Source organism: Procambarus clarkii, chromosome 36, assembly GCF_040958095.1.
Source record: "Procambarus clarkii isolate CNS0578487 chromosome 36, FALCON_Pclarkii_2.0, whole genome shotgun sequence".
NCBI lineage: Eukaryota > Metazoa > Arthropoda > Malacostraca > Decapoda > Cambaridae > Procambarus > Procambarus clarkii.
Window position 1 is genome coordinate 22,030,224 of NC_091185.1, and position 21,131 is coordinate 22,051,354.

General features: G+C 40.3%; 1 protein-coding gene across 1 annotated transcript in view; it reads right to left on the bottom strand.

The window, feature by feature from the left end:
- LOC123747144 (uncharacterized) overlaps positions 1 to 20,573 on the bottom strand; it is a 70,126-nt gene extending 49,553 nt beyond the window's left edge. Inside the window, exons 1-2 of the mRNA XM_069336674.1 lie at positions 20,465 to 20,573; positions 19,433 to 19,608 (exon numbers count right to left, since the gene is read on the bottom strand). Of these exons, the coding sequence (XP_069192775.1) occupies positions 19,433 to 19,608; positions 20,465 to 20,573 (285 nt within the window). The remainder of the gene's footprint in view (positions 1 to 19,432; positions 19,609 to 20,464) is intronic.
- Positions 20,574 to 21,131: the final 558 nt, after the last annotated feature.

The window sequence follows — 21,131 nt, forward strand, 5'->3', positions numbered from 1 at the left end:
GGAAATCATACTAGAATAGCTTGCTGAGCTAGAAGTACAAAGAAAATTGCTAAAATGGCTAAAGGCTATTTGTATAATAGAACAACATATGTTTTGTTTAATGGTGTTATAAGCACAGAGAGCAAACACTTTGAACTGGGAACTCCACAAGGAGGGGTCCTCAGCACCTTGTTATTCAACGTTCTAATACATAAACTTATTAAAGATCTTCCAACTAATAATAAAGACACGGTCATTTGTTATGCTGATGATATATGTTTATAGGCTGCCTCCGAGCCTAGAATGCAAGTTCTGCTCGATGCTTTTGCTACTAGAGCTGAGGAATGTGGACTCTATATCTCTGTACAGAAAATTTGGGCCCTCATTCCCTGTGATATTCCACCACACCAACCAAAAATGATCCTATAGATGGGCGAGCACTTGAGAACTGCGAGTCTGACAGATACTTTGGTGTCCCCATTAACGACCCAAGGTACCTTACCTCTCTCAAGAGGAGACTCTGGGACAGATTAAAGATTGACCCGACATTGCTGGTGTCAATCATGGAATTAACGTGAGACTCGCTAGAATGTTTTATGTATCATTATGTATCATTTTATGCTCTGTGATTGACTACAGTCCTCTACGTTTCACTCTGTATACAGACAAAGAGCTAAAATCTCTTAAAATCTTGCAAAATGAAGCTATGCGTCTCATCCTTGGGGCTCCAAAGTGCACGAGAATAGTTAATATGACAGCAGAGCTAAAATTACCTACCATAAGTGAGAGAATTTTGTCCATTAGCACAGTTTTCGGCGTGAAGGCATTGAGTAGATCTCGGCAACACATGAAGTTTCAAGCTAAACTTTATAATATGCTGCACTCACCTGAGGTCTATTGAAGAAGAGCGAAATCTGATTATGCATTTTGGTTCCACAAGGTAGCCAACTACATCAAAATATTAAATATGCACCCAACTCAATTAATGAATAATCAACCAATTACTCCATGGAATAATTGGGATCTATCAGTTGATTTTGTAAATGTACCCAAGAAAAAAATTGTACACTCTACATTATTAAGAGTTAACACGGAAAAGCATCAATGAGAGTACTCAGGGTATGGGTAACGATGTGTATCAGTGCTATTCCGACGATTCTGTAGAAGAAGGTGGACGATGTACCGGATGTGCATGTAATATATTTGAACAGTCTTCTCTCGTACATTCAGCAATGAAGCGCGTCAAAGATTGGGCAAGTACAACTCAAACAGAACTTGCAGGCACCTTGTCACTGAATTTTTAAAAGACAAAGAAAGTGGACTTACATAATGTGTCTCGCAGAGTGCACTCCTGGCATTGAACGCACATAGTAGTAACACCCAAAAAATAGTCAGTGATATTCGAATGAATGTTTAGCTGCTAAAAAAAACAGGTTTGAAAGTAAATTTCCATGGATTCCATCACATGTTGGCATCTCATGACTTAACACTGTTCATATGCATGCAAAGACCGCCTGTAGAAAACCAGGGTATTAAATGATATGGGTGTTTCATTAGCAGAGACAAAGAGAATACTTAAACAAATATGTAATGAAAATCTCACCAACCTGGTCGGGAGCTGGTCGGCCGAGCGGACAGCACACTGGACTTGTGATCCTGTGGTCCCGGGTTCGATCCCGGGCGCCGGATAGAAACAATGGGCAAAGTTTCTTTCACTCTATGTCCCTGTTACCTAGCAGTAAAATAGGTACCTGGGTGTTAGCCAGCTGTCACGGGATGCTTCCTGGGGGTGGAGGCCTGGTCGAGGACCGGGCCGCGGGGACACTAAAAGGCCCCGAAATCATCTCAAGATAACCTCAAGATAACCTAACAAATTCACAAAGACCTGAAAGTTTTAGCATTAAACATTATGATAAATATCGTGAGGAGATATTCACATATAGGACTCATAGAGCAAGATCTCGGCAATGTGATGTTATAATGGCCAGAATACGTCTGGGATATAGACGTATCTGGCAGCTATCTCAAAATTCAAATGTCGAGTACAAATTTGTTTAACCTTGTGAAAGAGAAAACATGCACTCCCTTGAACATTATATTGTAGAATGTCCCATATTGACTGACTTTCGCCTCCAAGGCTGTGATATGCTGGACTCTGTAACTACTATATAAATGCTGGAACACTTGATATATTGGACTTGTACCCAAGATTGACCGTATAATGTATCAATTACACAATGTATGTGAAGTAACTATATAACCTGAGCTTGTAAAAGCATTTTAATCATATTCAGTGGTTAAGTGCTTAATAACACACTAGTCTATCAGCAATCTTACCCTGTCAGAGTAAAAGAGCCATAAATGTACTCCCCCTAATTGTGCTTGCGGGGGTTGACCTCTGGCTCTTTGGTCCCGCTTCTCAACCGTCAATCAACCGGAGTACAGGTTTCTGAGTCTATTGCGCTCTATCATATCTACACTTGAAACTCTGTACGGAATCAGCCTCCACCACATCACTTCTTAATGCATTAAAATTATCAACCACTCTGACACTAAAAAAGTTCTTTCTAATGGTATATTACCGGTGGCTCATTTGGGCACTCAGTTTCCACCTGTGACCCCTAGTACATGTGCCCCTTGTGTTAAATAGCCTGTCTTTATCTACCCTATCAATTCCCATGAGAATCTTGAATGTGGTGATCATGTCCCCCCCCCTAACTTCTGTCTTCAAGCAAAGTGAGGTTTAATTTCCGTAGTCTCTCCTAGTAGCTCATACCTCTCAACTCGGGTACTAGTCGGGTGGCAAACCTTCGAACCTTTTCCAGTTAGGTCCTATCTTTGGCTAGATATGGACTCCATGCTGAGGCTGCACATTACAGGATTGGCTTGACATATGTGGTATACAAAGATCTGAATGACTCCTTACACAAGTTTCTGAATGCCGTTCTTATGTTGGCCAGCTTGGCATATGCTGCTGATGTTATCCTCTTGATATGGGCTGCAGAGGTCAGGTCTTGCGTGATATCAACCCCTAATTCTTTCTCTCTCTCTCTCTCTCTGACGCTTGAATAATTTCATCTTCCAGATGATACCTAGTATCTGACCTCCTGTTCCATACACCAATCTTCCTTAAATTACATTTGCTTGGGTTAAACTCTAACAACCATTTGATCGACCATTCCCACAGCTTGTCTAGGTCTTCTTGAAGACTCAAGCAGACTTCCTCTGTCTTAATCCTTCTCATAATCTTGGCATAGTCAGCAAACATTGAGAGAAATGAATCTATACCCTTCGGGAGATCATTTACATGTATCAGAAACAAGATAGGACCGAGTACAGAGCACTGTGGGACTCCACAGGTGACTTCTCGCCAAACTGAGGTCTGTATTTGTATGTATGTGTGCATGTATGTGCATGTGTATGTATGTGTATGCATGTGTATAAGTATATGTATATATATATATATATATATATATATATATATATATATATATATATATATATATATATATATATATATATATATATATATATATATGTATATATATACATGCGAACAAGCCTGAATGGTCCCCAGGACTATATGCGACTGAAAACTCACACCCCAGAAGTGACTCAAACCCATACTCCCAGGAGCAACGCAACTGGTAACTACAGGGCGCCTTAATCCGCTTGACCATCACGGCCGGACAAAAGGAAGTGGTAGCCGAAGCTATTTGAACCACTTCCCCGCCGGCACTCGGATGGTAATCTTAGGCATAGCATTTTATCAAATCACCTCATTCTTTGGGGCACACGTGAGGAACACAAATGCAAACAAGCCTGAATGGTCCCCAGGACTATATGCGACTGAAAACATTCAGGCTTGTTCGCATTTGTGTTCCTCACGAGTGCCCCAAAGAATGAGGTGATTTGATAAAATGCTATGCCAAAGATTACCATCCGAGTGCCGGCGGGGAAGTGGTTCAAATAGCTTCGGCTATCACTTCCTTAGTCCGGTCGTGATGGTCAAGTGGATTAAGGCGTCCTGTAGTTACCAGTTGCGTTGCTCCTGGGAGTATGGGTTCGAGTCACTTCTGGGGTGTGAGTTTTCAGTCATATATATATATATATATATATATATATATATATATATATATATATATATATATATATATATATATATATATTAGTTAGTTTAGTTCATTTATTATGCACCCCATACCCATCTTGTGGACGGTAGTGGAAAGGGTTACAGAGGCACATAATGGGCTCAGGGACTGAACCCCACAATTCATTTAGCTAAGCAAGTTACAATCTTGATGAGCTAGTTACAAAATTCAATATAAGTCATCACATCAACAATGGGTTCGAGATCGACCTCAAGTACCGGTTCTAAATTAAGCAACTGACATATGTGGAGAGCTAGTGTCAAAATTTATATGTTTGTCCTGCACACCGCCCCCCATCCAGTGGGCAGCTGTGGATAGGTTACAATCACTTAGTTACTACCTACAGTTAGCAAACTGGGGATATTTGGCTAAAATTTCTGGTAACAGATCATTTTAAATGAAATATTGACACATCGCTGGAACATTAGTTATAGAATTGTCTCTAAATTCACGTATTTTTTCGCACTCCATCACATAGTGACGGAGGGTGTGCGAATAATTTTGTTGACACAGTTTACATTTGGTCAGGTCTACATATCTATATATATATATATATATATATATATATATATATATATATATATATATATATATAAATATAAATATATATATATATATATATATATATATATATATATATATATATATATATATATATATATGCGAACAAGCCTGAATGGTCCCCAGGACTATATGCGAATGAAAACTCACACCCCAGAAGTGACTCGAACCCATACTCCCAGAAGCAACGCAACTGGTAACTACAGGGCGCCTTAATCCGCTTGACCATCACGGCCGTCAAAAGGAAGTGATAGCCGAGGCTATTTGAGCCACTTCCCCGACGGCAACTCGGATGGTAATCTTGGGCATAGCATTTCACCAAATCACCTCATTCTTTGGGGCACACGTGAGGAACACAAATGCGAACAAGCCTGAATGGTCCCCAGGACTATATGCGAATGAAAACTCACACCCCAGAAGTGACTCGAACCCATACTCCCAGAAGCAACGCAACTGGTAACTACAGGGCGCCTTAATCCGCTTGACCATCACGGCCGTCAAAAGGAAGTGATAGCCGAGGCTATTTGAGCCACTTCCCCGACGGCAACTCGGATGGTAATCTTGGGCATAGCATTTCACCAAATCACCTCATTCTTTGGGGCACACGTGAGGAACACAAATGCGAACAAGCCTGAATGGTCCCCAGGACTATATGCGAATGAAAACTCACACCCCAGAAGTGACTCGAACCCATACTCCCAGAAGCAACGCAACTGGTAACTACAGGGCGCCTTAATCCGCTTGACCATCACGGCCGTCAAAAGGAAGTGATAGCCGAGGCTATTTGAGCCACTTCCCCGACGGCAACTCGGATGGTAATCTTGGGCATAGCATTTCACCAAATCACCTCATTCTTTGGGGCACACGTGAGGAACACAAATGCGAACAAGCCTGAATGGTCCCCAGGACTATATGCGAATGAAAACTCACACCCCAGAAGTGACTCGAACCCATACTCCCAGAAGCAACGCAACTGGTAACTACAGGGCGCCTTAATCCGCTTGACCATCACGGCCGTCAAAAGGAAGTGATAGCCGAGGCTATTTGAGCCACTTCCCCGACGGCAACTCGGATGGTAATCTTGGGCATAGCATTTCACCAAATCACCTCATTCTTTGGGGCACACGTGAGGAACACAAATGCGAACAAGCCTGAATGGTCCCCAGGACTATATGCGAATGAAAACTCACACCCCAGAAGTGACTCGAACCCATACTCCCAGAAGCAACGCAACTGGTAACTACAGGGCGCCTTAATCCGCTTGACCATCACGGCCGTCAAAAGGAAGTGATAGCCGAGGCTATTTGAGCCACTTCCCCGACGGCAACTCGGATGGTAATCTTGGGCATAGCATTTCACCAAATCACCTCATTCTTTGGGGCACACGTGAGGAACACAAATGCGAACAAGCCTGAATGGTCCCCAGGACTATATGCGAATGAAAACTCACACCCCAGAAGTGACTCGAACCCATACTCCCAGAAGCAACGCAACTGGTAACTACAGGGCGCCTTAATCCGCTTGACCATCACGGCCGTCAAAAGGAAGTGATAGCCGAGGCTATTTGAGCCACTTCCCCGACGGCAACTCGGATGGTAATCTTGGGCATAGCATTTCACCAAATCACCTCATTCTTTGGGGCACACGTGAGGAACACAAATGCGAACAAGCCTGAATGGTCCCCAGGACTATATGCGAATGAAAACTCACACCCCAGAAGTGACTCGAACCCATACTCCCAGAAGCAACGCAACTGGTAACTACAGGGCGCCTTAATCCGCTTGACCATCACGGCCGTCAAAAGGAAGTGATAGCCGAGGCTATTTGAGCCACTTCCCCGACGGCAACTCGGATGGTAATCTTGGGCATAGCATTTCACCAAATCACCTCATTCTTTGGGGCACACGTGAGGAACACAAATGCGAACAAGCCTGAATGGTCCCCAGGACTATATGCGAATGAAAACTCACACCCCAGAAGTGACTCGAACCCATACTCCCAGAAGCAACGCAACTGGTAACTACAGGGCGCCTTAATCCGCTTGACCATCACGGCCGTCAAAAGGAAGTGATAGCCGAGGCTATTTGAGCCACTTCCCCGACGGCAACTCGGATGGTAATCTTGGGCATAGCATTTCACCAAATCACCTCATTCTTTGGGGCACACGTGAGGAACACAAATGCGAACAAGCCTGAATGGTCCCCAGGACTATATGCGAATGAAAACTCACACCCCAGAAGTGACTCGAACCCATACTCCCAGAAGCAACGCAACTGGTAACTACAGGGCGCCTTAATCCGCTTGACCATCACGGCCGTCAAAAGGAAGTGATAGCCGAGGCTATTTGAGCCACTTCCCCGACGGCAACTCGGATGGTAATCTTGGGCATAGCATTTCACCAAATCACCTCATTCTTTGGGGCACACGTGAGGAACACAAATGCGAACAAGCCTGAATGGTCCCCAGGACTATATGCGAATGAAAACTCACACCCCAGAAGTGACTCGAACCCATACTCCCAGAAGCAACGCAACTGGTAACTACAGGTACAGTTTCATCTACAGGTACGTTGGTAAACAGTGATTCTACGTCCAACGAGGCTCTTATCCCTGTGGCCCGTGTTCCCCGCAGTATGTCAACAAATTCCTTTGGAGACTTCAGGCTGAAGGTGCAGGGGACATAAGGAGTCAGCAAGCCGTTGAGTCGTTTCGCCAGTCTGTACGTGCGTGTGGGTACCTGGCTAATGATTGGCCAAAGTGGGTTTCCAGGCTTATGTGTCTTGACATTTCCATTTCACATCGAAACTGTGAACGCCAAGAAATCCGGACTCCACCTGCCAAAGATTATTGGAGAATATAAACCTGGATACGTGTATGGAAATGTCAAGACATATAAGCCTGGAAACCCACTTCGGCAAATCATTAGCCAGGTGTGTAAACTAAAAGTTTTTGAAAATGTAATAAGTTATTACGAAACGCATTCAAGTGTCGCGTCAGACTAGACATAAATATGAATTTTGGAGAATTGATTTTTCAATTACCATCAACAGTGAAAAGAAACATAAGAAAGATCGTGAAAATTCGTGTTAGTATTATTAATCTTACTTTTTCGGTCATATATATATATATATATATATATATATATATATATATATATATATATATATATATATATATATATATATATATATATATATATATATATATATATATATATATATATATATATATATATTATTAAATATGACCGAAAAAGTAAGATTAATAATTCTAACACGAATTTTCTCAATCTTTCGTACATTATGCTTCACTGTTGGAGGTAAATCAAAAATCACTTCTCCAAAATTCATTTTTATTTCTAGTCTGACGCGACACGGGCGCGTTTCGTAAAACTTATTACATTTTCAAAGACTTCACAAATACACAACTGATTAGAACTTGCGTTTCCCTGATTTTATATCTACATTTGCGTGAGGTGGGAAGGGTGATGTGGCATTACATTTGAGTGAGGTGGGAAGGATGATGTGGCATTAACACAAGACAGAACACTAGAGGATATTAATAGGGTATTAAAAGTATCAACACAAGACAGAACAGAAACAATGGGTATAGAATAGAAGTGTTTGTAGAAAGCCTATTGGTCCATATTTCTTGATGCTTCTATATTGGAGCGGAGTCTTGAGGTGGGTAGAATATAGTTGTGCAATAATTGGCTGTTGATTGCTGGTGTTGACTTCTTGATGTGTAGTGCCTCGCAAACGTCAAGCCGCCTGCTATCGCTGTATCTATCGATGATTTCTGTGTTGTTTACTAGGATTTCTCTGGCGATGGTTTGGTTATGGGAAGAGATTATATGTTCCTTAATGGAGCCCTGTTGTTTATGCATCGTTAAACGCCTAGAAAGAGATGTTGTTGTCTTGCCTATATACTGGGTTTTTTTTTGAGGAAAGAGGAAACTACTCCAAGCTTGTACTAAAGAGGCACCCTTCTTGAGCCCGGATGGGCACATGTATAAGCAAGTAGATGGGGTCGCCATGGGTTCTCCCCTAGGTGTCCTGTTTGCAAACTTCTACATGGGTACCATCGAGCAAAAAGTCTTAGTCGACATGAACTTGAAACCGGCCATATACTGCAGGTATGTTGACGACATTTTTACACAGGTACCTGATGTCAGACATCTGCAGGAGCTGAAGGAGGCATTTGAGCAGAGTTCCGTGCTGCGTTTCACTTACGAGACGGAAAAGGATGGGAAGCTGCCTTTTCTAGATGTAACAGTCATGGAAAAGGGCGGAGGTTTCCACACTGCAGTCTACACAAAGGAAACAAACATAGGAATGTGCCTAAATGCCAACAGCGACTGCCCTGACAGGTACAAGAGGAGTGTTGTTAACGCATACGTCGACCGTGCTCTCAGCCACAGCTCAGAATGGAAGCAAGTCGACGAAGAACTCTGTAGGGTAAGGCAGGTTCTAGTCAATAACGGCTTCTCCAATGGTTTCATCGAAGACATCATAAGAAGGAAAGTGAAAAGCCATGCAACCTCCGAAGAGACAACTAACACAACACCTATACCCCCTATTAGACTATTTTACAGGAACTTCTTTTCCACAGCTCATAAAACAGAGGAAAGGGTCCTGAAGGATATTGTTAATAGAAACGTTATCCCTACAGACAAAAATCAGAGGATACAACTGACGATTTACTATAAAACCAGAAAAACGGCCAGCCTACTCATGAGAAACTCTCCAGACACGAAACAGAACGCTTTAAAAGAGACTAACGTCGTCTATGCCTTCAAATGCCCACTTGGGGACTGTAAGCTCCAAAAAACCCAGTATATAGGCAAGACAACAACATCTCTTTCTAGGCGTTTAACGATGCATAAACAACAGGGCTCCATTAAGGAACATATAATCTCTTCCCATAACCAAACCATCGCCAGAGAAATCCTAGTAAACAACACAGAAATCATCGATAGATACAGCGATAGCAGGCGGCTTGACGTTTGCGAGGCACTACACATCAAGAAGTCAACACCAGCAATCAACAGCCAATTATTGCACAACTATATTCTACCCACCTCAAGACTCCGCTCCAATATAGAAGCATCAAGAAATATGGACCAATAGGCTTTCTACAAACACTTCTATTCAATACCCATTGTTTCTGTTCTGTCTTGTGTTGATACTTTTAATACCCTATTAATATCCTCTAGTGTTCTGTCTTGTGTTAATGCCACATCATCCTTCCCACCTCACTCAAATGTAATGCCACATCACCCTTCCCACCTCACGCAAATGTAGATATAAAATCAGGGAAACGCAAGTTCTAATCAGTTGTGTATTTGTGAAGTCTTTGAAAATGTAATAAGTTTTACGAAACGCGCCCGTGTCGCGTCAGACTAGAAATAAAAATGAATTTTGGAGAAGTGATTTTTGATTTACCTCCAACAGTGAAGCATAATGTACGAAAGATTGAGAAAATTCGTGTTAGAATTATTAATCTTACTTTTTCGGTCATATTTAATAATATATGTCTACAGGAAAGACTGCTACCAAAATATACTAATATATATATATATATATATATATATATATATATATATATATATATATATATATATATATATATATATATATATATAACTGAAAACTCACACCCCAGAAGTGACTCAAACCCATACTCCCAGAAGCAACGCAACTGGTATGTACAAGACGCCTTAATCCACTTGACCATCACGACCGGACATAATGAGGTGATAGCCGAGGCTATTTGAACCACCCCACCGCCGGCACTCGGATAGTAATCTTGGGCATAGCATTTTACCAAATCACCTCATTCTTTGGGGCACACGTGAGGAACACAAATGCGAACAAGCCTGAATGGTCCCCAGGACAATATGCAACTGAAAACTCACACCCCAGAAGTGACTCGAACCCATACTCCCAGAAGCAACGCAACTGGTATGTACAAGACGCCTTAATCCACTTGACCATCACGACCGGAGATAATGAGGTGATAGCCGAGGCTATTTGAAGGCTATTTGGTAAAATAGCCGAGTGCGGTGGGGTGGGTGCCGGCGGTGGGGTGGTTCAAATAGCCTCGGCTATCACCTCATTATGTCCGGTCGTGATGGTCAAGTGGATTAAGGCGTCTTGTACATACCAGTTGCATTGCTTCTGGGAGTATGGGTTCGAGTCACTTCTGGGGTGTGAGTTTTCAGTTGCATATTGTCCTGGGGACCATTCAGGCTTGTTCGCATATATATATATATATATATATATATATATATATATATATATATATATATATATATATATATATATATATATATATGTCGTACCTAGTAGCCAGAACGCACTTCTCAGCCTACTATGCAAGGCCCAATTTGCCTAATAAGCCAAGTTTTCATGAATTAATTGTTTTTCGACTACCTAACCTACCTAACCTAATCTAACCTAACATTTTCGGCTACCTAACGTAACCTAACCTTTAAAGATAGGTTAGGTTAGGTTAGGTAGGGTTGGTTAGGTTCGGTTATATATCTACGTTAATTTTAACTCCAATAAAAAAATTTGACCTCATACATAATGAAATGGGTAGCTTTATCATTTCATAAGAAAAAAAATAGAGAAAAAATATTATTTCAGGAAAACTTGGCTTAATAGGCAAATCGGGCCTTGAATAGTAGGCTGAGAAGTGCGTTCTGGCTACTAGGTACGACATATATATATATGTCGTACCTAGTAGCCAGAACGTCGTACTCGGCCTACTATGCAAGGCCCGATTTGCCTAAAAAGCCAAGTTTTCATGTATTAATTCGTTTTCGACTACCTAACCTACCTAACCTAACCTAACCTAACTTTTTCGGCTACCTAACCTAACCTAACCTAACCTATAAAAATAGGTTAGGTTAGGTTAGGTAGGGTTGGTTAGGTTCGGTCATATATCTACGTTAATTTTAACTCCAATAACAAAAAAATTGACCTCATACATAATGAAATGGGTAGCTTTATCATTTCATAAGAAAAAAAATAGAGAAAATATATTAATTCATGAAAACTTGGCTTATTAGGAAAATCGGGCCTTGCATAGTAGGCTGAGAAGAGAGTTCTGGCTACTAGGTACGACATATATATATATATATATATATATATATATATATATATATATATATATATATATATATATATGCACAGACTTGCCTATATAACTCGCAAGCTGAAGTTTATAACTTTTTAACACTCAAACCACCAGGAGACTCGAACCCTGGCCCACAGAGTGGCAGGTACACACTGTATCCATTGCACCATACTTCAAAGCCATAAAGAGAGGTAGGAATTCTGGGGTATTTAACCCACAGAATTCCATTCTCTCCCAGGCAATGAGATGATGAAGGACCTCTGGTGTTCTTTAATCGAGCCCTGTTATGTGGGAAAACTCGGAGTAAATGCTCAATGCACAGACTTGCCTATATAACTCGCAAGCTGAAGTTTATAACTTTTTAACACTCAAACCACCAGGAGACTCGAACCCTGGCCCACAGAGTGGCAGGTACACACTGTATCCATTGCACCATACTTCAAAGCCATAAAGAGAGGTAGGAATTCTGGGGTATTTAACCCACAGAATTCCATTCTCTCCCAGGCAATGAGATGATGAAGGACCTCTGGTGTTCTTTAATCGAGCCCTGTTATGTGGGAAAACTCGGTGTAAATGCTCAATGCACAGACTTGCCTATATAACTCGCAAGCACTCTGTGGGCCAGGGTTTGAGTCTCCTTGGTGGTTTGAGTGTTAAAAAGTTATAAACTTCAGCTTGCGAGTTATATAGGCAAGTCTGTGCATTGAGCATTTACACCGAGTTTTCCCACATAACAGGGCTCGATTAAAGAACACCAGAGATCCTTCATCATCTCATTGCCTGGGAGAGAATGGAATTCTGTGGGTTAAATACCACAGAATTCCTACCTCTCTTTTTGGCTTTGAAGTATGGTGCAATGGATACAGTGTGTACCTGCCACTCTGTGGGCCAGGGTTCGAGTCTGCTGGTGGTTTGAGTGTTAAAAAGTTATATATATATATATATATATATATATATATATATATATATATATATATATATATATATATATATATATATATATATATTTATATATATATATATATATATATATGTCGTACCTAGTAGCCAGAACGCACTTCTCAGCCTACTATGCAAGGCCTGATTTGCCTAATAAGCCAAGTTTTCCTGAATTAATATATTTTCTCAAATTTTTTTCTTATGAAATGATAAAGGTACCCATTTCAATATGTATGAGGTCAATTTGTTTTTATTAGAGCTTAAATTATGGTAGATATATGACCGAACCTAACCAACCCTACCTAACCTAACCTAACCTATCTTTATAGGTTAGGTTAGGTTAGGTAGCCGAAAACGTTAGGTTAGGTTAGGTTAGGTAGGTTAGTTAGTCGAAAAACAATTAATACATGAAAACTTGGCTTATTAGGCAAATCGAGCCTTGCATAGTAGGCTGAGAAGTGCGTTCTGGCTATTAGGTACGACATATATATGTATATATATATATATATATATATATATGTCGTACCTAATAGCCAGAATGCACTTCTCAGCCTACTATGCAAGGCCCGATTTGCCTAATAAGCCAAGTTTTCATGAATTAATATATTTTCTCAAATTTTTTGCTTATGAAATGATAAAGCTACCCATTTCATTATGTATGAGGTCAATTTTTTTTTATTGGAGTTAAAATTGACGTAGATATATGACCGAACCTAACCAACCCTACCTAACATAACCTAACCTATCTTTATAGGTTAGGTTAAGTTAGGTAGCCGAAAAAGTTAGGTTAGGTTAGGTTAGGTAGGTTAGGTACTCGAAAAACAATTAATTCATGAAAACTTGGCTTATTAGGCAAATCGGGCCTTGCATAGTAGGCTGAGAAGTGCGTTCTGGCTACTAGGTACGACATATATATATATATATATATATATATATATATATATATATATATATATATATATATATATATATATATATATATATATATATATATATGTCGTACCTAGTAGCCAGAACTCACTTCTCAGCCTACTATTCAAGGCCCGATTTGCCTAATAAGCCAAGTTTTCCTGAATTAATATATTTACTATAATTTTTTTCTTATGAAATGATAAAGCAACCCTTTTCTCTATGTATGAGGTCAATTTTTTTTTATTGGAGTTAAAATTAACGTAGATATATGACCGAACCTAACCAACCCTACCTAACCTAACCTAACCTATATTTATAAGTAAGGTTAGGTTAGGTAGCCAAAAAAAGCTAGGTTAGGTTAGGTTAGGTAGGTTAGGTAGACGAAAAAACATTAATTCATGAAAACTTGGCTTATTAGGCAAATCGGGCCTTGAATATTAGGCTGAGAAGTGCGTTCTGGCTATTAGGTACGACATATATATATATATATATATGTCGTACCTAATAGCCAGAACTCACTTCTATGTCTACTATTCAAGGCCCGATTTGCCTAATAAGCCAAGTTTTCATGAATTAATTGTTTTTCGACTACCTAACCTACCTAACCTAACCTAATCTAACTTTTTCGGCTACCTAACCTAACCTAACCTATAAGGATAGGTTAGGTTAGGTTAGGTAGGGTTGGTTAGGTTCGGTCATATATCTACGTTATTTTTAACTCCAATAAAAAAAATTGACCTCATACATAATGAAATGGGAAGCTTTATCATTTCATAAGAAAAAAATTAGAGAAAATATATTTATTCATGAAAACTTGGCTTATTAGGCAAATCAGGCCTTGCATAGTAGGCTGAGAAGTGCGTTCTGGCTACTAGGTACGACATATATATATATATATATATATATATATATATATATATATATATATATATATATATATATATATATATATATATATATATATATATATATATATATATATATATATAATAATAATAATTTTTATTTAGGCAAAGGTACATACATAAAGAGATTTTACAAAGTTTGTTGGCTTTATAGATAGAGCTAGTACATACAATGCCTAAAGCCACTATTACGCAAAGATTTACATTTATATATATATAAATGCCTTGACAACAAGAACATTTCTTTGTATTTAAAACAATAATGAAGTGAAATGACTGACCTCTCTAGGACTGGAAATATTGAAGTGAGACCATCCGGGGGCAGCAACTAAGTATGGATCACTGGCCAGAAAGTTAGTGGCGTTCATCAGCTCGCAAGTGTTGTCCACACCTGTGAACACCAGGGGTTATGAAGCCTAAATACTTGTTCTATTTTGTTATTATTTAGTCTGTCTGTCTGTCTGTCTGTCTGTCTGTCTGGCTGTCTGTCTGTCTGTCTGTCTGTCTGTCTGTCTGTCTCTCTCCTTCTCTCTCTCTCTCTCTCTCTCTCTCTCTCTCTCTCTCTCTCTCTCTCTCTCTCTCTCTCTCTCTCTCTCTCTCTCTCTCTCTCTCTCTCTCTCTCTCTCTCTCTCTCTCTCTCTCTCTCTCTCTCTCTCTCTCTCTCTCTCTCTCTCTCTCTCTCTCTCTCTCTCTCTCTTTCTCTCTCTCTCTCTCTCTCTCTCTCTCTCTCTCTCTGCTGTGGTTACTTACTGCTGTGGTTAATGGAGGTGCATGATGGATCTTTACTACACTTACAGTTGTGGTTGGAAGAGGCACATGATGGATCGTTTCTACATGTATTGTTTGGTTGAAAGACGCACATAACGGATACTTAAAACACTTACTCCTGTGGTTGAAGGAGGCGTATAATGGATCCTTACTACATGTACTGTTGTGGATATATGAGGTAAACGATAAATCATTATTTCACTTAATGTAGTGGTTGAAGGAGGGGTATAATGATCCTTACTACACGTACCGTTGTGGTTGACAGAGGAGCTTGATGGATCCCTTATACACTTACTGTGGTGGTTGAAGGAGGCGCATCATGGATCCATACAACACTTACCGTTGTGGGTGAAAGAGGCGCTTGATGAACCCTTACTACATTTACTGATGTTGTTGAAGGAGACGTATGTAGGATCCTTAAATCACTTACAGCTATCGTTGAAGGAGGAGCATGACTGATCCTTGTACTACACTAATTGTTGTGGTTGAAAGATGTGCATGATCGATCCTTACCACACAAACTATATGGTTGAAGGAAGCGCATAATGGATTTTTACTATACTTACTGTAGTGCTTGAAGGAGGCGTATAATGGATGCTTACAACATATACTGTTGTGGCTAAAGGTGGGGCATGACGGACCCTTACTAACTGTTTTGATTGGAGGAGGAGCACGATCCATCCTTACTCCATTTACTGTTGTGGTTGAAGGAAGAGCATAATGGATCCTTACTACACTTACCGTTGTGGTTAAAGGAGGAGCATGATTGATGCTTACTTCACTTACTAATGTGTTTGAAGGAAAAGCATGATGGATGCTTCGTACACTTACGGATGTCGTTGAAAGAGGCGCATCATGGATCCTTACTACACTTACTGTTGTGGTTGAAGGATGCGCGTGATAGATCCTTACTATACTTACTGTTTGGTTGGAGGGGGTCACGTGATGGATTCTTAATACACTTACTATTGTGGATGAAGGATGCGTATAATGGATCCTTAATACACATACTATTGTGGTTAAAGGCGGGGGTATGATGGAGCCTTACTACACTCATGGTTGTGGTGGAAGGAGGTACATGATGGATCCTTACTTTACTTTTTGTTGTGGTTGAAGGGGGAGCATGATGGATCCTTTTTGCAGGTACTGCTGTGGTTGAAGGAGGACAGTAATGAATCATTTCTACACTTACTGTTGGGGTTCAATGAGAAGCATAATGAATCTTTACTACATTTAATCTTTTGGTTGAAGAAGGACCACTATTGATCCTTATTACATGTACTGTTGTTGCTGAAGGAGGAGCTTGATGGATCCTTAGTACTCTTACTGTAGTGGTTGAAGGATGCGTATATTGGATCCTTACTACATATAAAGTTGTTGTTAAAGTAGGAGCATGTTTGATCCTTACTACTCTTACTAATGTGGTTGAAGGAGAATCACGATGGATCCCTACTTCGCTTACTCTTGTGGTTGAAAGAGGCGCATCATAGATCCATACAACACTTACTGTTGTAGTTGAAAGAGGCGCATGATGTATTCTTACTACTCTTACTTTTGTGGTTGAAGGAGGCGCATCATGGATCCTTAGTACACTTAATGTTGTGGTTGAAGGAGGCGCATGATAAATCTTTACTACACCTTCTGTTGTGGTTGAAGGAGGCGCATGATGATTCCTTATTTCACTTACTGTTGTGGGTGAATGAGGCGCATTATGGATACATTCTACACTTACTGTTGTTGTTAAAGTAGGAGCATGATGGATCCCTACAATATTTACTTTTGTGGTTGAAGGAGGCGCATGATGGATCCTAACTACCCGTACCGTTGGTGTTGAAGGAGGAGCTTGATGGATCCTTTCTACACTTACTGTTGTGGTTGAAGGAGGCGCATCGTGGATGCAGACTATACTTACTGTTGTGGATGAAGTAGGCGCATGATGAATCTTTACTACACTTACTGTAGGTGCTGAAGGAGACGTATGATGGATCCTTACTACACTTACTCTTGTGGTTATAGGAGGTGCATGATTGATTCTAACTTCACTTATTTTTGTCGTTGAAGGTTGCACATAATGGACCCTTCCTCCACTTTCTGTTGTTGTTAAAGGAGAAGCAGTATTGATTCTTGCTACACTTACTGTTTTGGTTGAAGGAGCATGATGACTCCTTGCTACCATTACTGTTGTGGTTGGGGAAGGAGCATGATGCATCCTTACTCCAGTTAATGTTGTGATTGAAGGAAGAGCATAATGGATCCTTACTACTCTTGCTGTTGTGGTACTACACATACTGTTGTGGTTGAAAGAGGCACATTATCGATCTTTACTACACTTACTGTAATGGTTGAAGGAGGCGCATAATGAATCCTTATTTCACATACTGTGTTGGTTTTAAGAGGAGCATAATGGATCCTTACTTCACTTACAGTTGCAGTTGAATAATTTGCATGATGGAACCTTACTACACGTACTGTTTGATTGAAGGAGGCACATGGTGGATTCTTAATGCACTTACAGTTGTTGTTGAAAGAGACGTATTATGGATCCTCACTACACACTGTTGAGGCTAAAGGAGGAGTATGATGAATCCTTACTACACTTACTGTTGTGGTTGAAGGTGTCAATGATGAATCATTTCTGCACTTACTCTTGTGGTTGGAGAAGGATCATGATGGATCCTTACTATGCGTACTGTTGTGGTTGCAGGAGGAGCAAGATGGATTCTTACTACACTTACTCATGTGATTGTAGGAGGCGAATGATGGATTCTTACTTCACTTATTTTTGTGGTTAATGGATGCAAATGATGGACTCTTTCTCCACTTTCTGTTGTGGTTAAAGGAGGAGCAGTATTGGTTGTTGCTACACTTACTGTTTTGGTTGAAGGTGGAGCATGATGGATCTTTACTACACTTACTGTTTTGGTTGAAGGTGGAGCATGATGGATCCTAACTCCACTTACTATTAGGGTTGAAAGAAGAGGATGATGGATCCCCTTTACAACTACCGTTGTGGTTGACGGAAGCACATGATGGATCCGTACTACAATTAATGTTGTGGTTGAAGGAGGAGCATGATGGATCCTTACTACACTTATTGTTGTGGTTGAAGGAGGCGCATAATGAATCCTTAATACACTTATTGTTGTAGTTGAAGAAAGAGTATAATGGATCCCTACTACTCTTTCGGTCGTTATTGAAGGAGTTGCTTGATGGATCCTTACTACACTTATTGTTGTGGTTTAATGATGCATCGTGACTACACGTACTGTTTGGTTGAAAGAGGCATATAATGGATCCTAACTACATATAATGTTGTGGTTAAAGGAATTGCATGATGGAACCTTACTACACTATCTGTTATGGTTGCAGGAGGTACATGATGATTCCTTTCTTCACTTACTGTAGTGGTTTAAGGAGAAGCATGATGGATCCTTACTATGCGTACTGTTGTGGTTGAAGGAGGAGGATGACATATTCTTACTACACTTACTCTTGTGGTTGAAGAAGGAACATGATGGATCCTAACTACACGCATTGCTGTGATTGAAATAGGCTCATGATGGATCCTTACTACACCTATTGTTGTGGTTGAAGGAGGCTCATGATGGATCCTTGCTCCATTTACTGTTGTGGTTGCAGGAGGAGCATTGTGCATCCTTACTCCACTTACTGTTGTGTGGTTCAAGGAAGAGCATAATGGATATTTAGCAGTCTTGCTGTTCTTATTAAAGAAAGTGCATGATGGTTCCTTACTACACTTACTGTTGCTGTTGAAAGACACGCCTGATGGATTCTTACTACACTTTTTGATGTGGTTTAAGGATGTGTATGATGCATCCTTACTACATGTACTGTTTGGTTGAAGGAGTCACATGATGGCTTCCTATTACACTTACCGTTGTAGTTGAAGGAGGAGCAGCAATTGGATTGTCACAACACACTGTTGTGGTTGATGGAGGAGCTTGATGGATCCTTATTACATCTACTGCTGTGGTTGAAGGAGCGCAAGACGAATCCGTACTACACCTACTGTTGTGGATGGAGGAGGATCATGATGGATCCTTACTAAACTTACTGTTAAGGTTGTAGGAGGAGCATTGTGGAACCTTACTTTACTTGCTGTTATGGTTGAAGGAGTCGCATGATGAATCCTTACTACACTTATTGATGTAGTTGAAGGAGAAGCAATATTGATTTTTTCTGCATTTACTGTGTTGGTGTAAGGAGGAGCATGATTGGTCTTTACTACACCTAGTGTTATGGTTGAAAGAGACGCATTGCGGATTCTAACTACACTTACTGTAGTATGTTGAAGGAGATTCATGATGGATCCTTACAAAAATTTATGGTGTGGTTGAAGGAGGAGCATGATGGATCCTTACTACACCTAATGTTGTTATTGAAGGAGGAGCATGATGGATCGTCACTACACCTACTGTTGTGGTTGATGGAGGAGCTGATGGGTCCTTACTACATCATCTGTTGTGGTTGAAGGAGCGCAAGACGGTTCCGTACTACATTTACTGCTGTGGTTGAAAGAGGAGCATGATGGATATTTACTATACTTGATGTTGTGGTTGAAGGAGACGCATGATGGATACTTACTATACTTGATGTTGTGGTTGAAGGAGACGCATGATGGATCCTAACTGCACTTACTGTAGTGGTTGAAGGAGGAGCATAGTGGATCCTTACTATACATACTGTTGTGGTTGAAGGAGGCTCATGATTGATCCTTACTGAACTTGCTGTTGTGGCTGAAGGAGACGCATGATGGATCCTTACCACACTTACTGTTGTTATTAAAGGAGGCGCATGTTGGATCCATGTATACTTGCTGTTGTTATTAAAGGAGGCGCATGTTGGATCCATGTATACTTGCTGTTGTGGTTGAAGGAGGCGCATGATGAATCCGTACTACACTCTCTCTTGTGGTTGATGGAGGCACATGATGGGTCCTTACTAAATTTATTCTTGTGGTTGAAGAAGGAATATGATTGCTCCGAACTACACGTATTGTTGTAGTTATAAGTGGCGTATTATTGATCCTTGTTACAATTACTATTGTGGTTGAAGGAAGCCTATGATGGATCCTTACTACACTTACTGTTGTGGTTGAAGGAGGCGCATGACGGATCCTTACTGCATGCGATGGCGCAGAGGATCTCTTGCCGTTGGTTTCTGAGGTAAACTTTGCTGCTCTTCATGTAGCGCATATTGGAACCTATGTGGTAGAGCATGTACACAGGTAATATGTGGAATAGGCTTTCTCTCAAATGGCTGTGGGATTTAACGACATTTATGTAATGAAAGCTTCTTATACATAAACCATCTCTCTATTTATTTTTAGAAAATTGAGCCTTTTTGAACTGTATTGGATCAAAACATGTATAGTAGGAGTAGATTCAAAATCTGAAACTCACACGGAAACCTATATGGGAACATCCATTTATGCCCCCCTTGATCTAAATGTGTCAAACAGTAAACCAATTAGGGAAGAGAAAAAAATTGCAATTAAAAATTTTGATTACTCAACCCAACTGATCCAAAGAAAGTCTTGATTTGGTCCTGACAAAGAGATAAGTATTATATATACCAATATGGAAACAACAAACTGGATAATAGTAATGAAACATAAATTAGGTTTAACAATGCGTGAATAAAATACACGATTAAAAAACTGTTACTGTATTTGATTCCCGTAAAGGTGATTGACTAAGGCCTAGAAAGTGCAGACTGTGCACAGATGCATGAGAGATGGACTGTGCGCACCC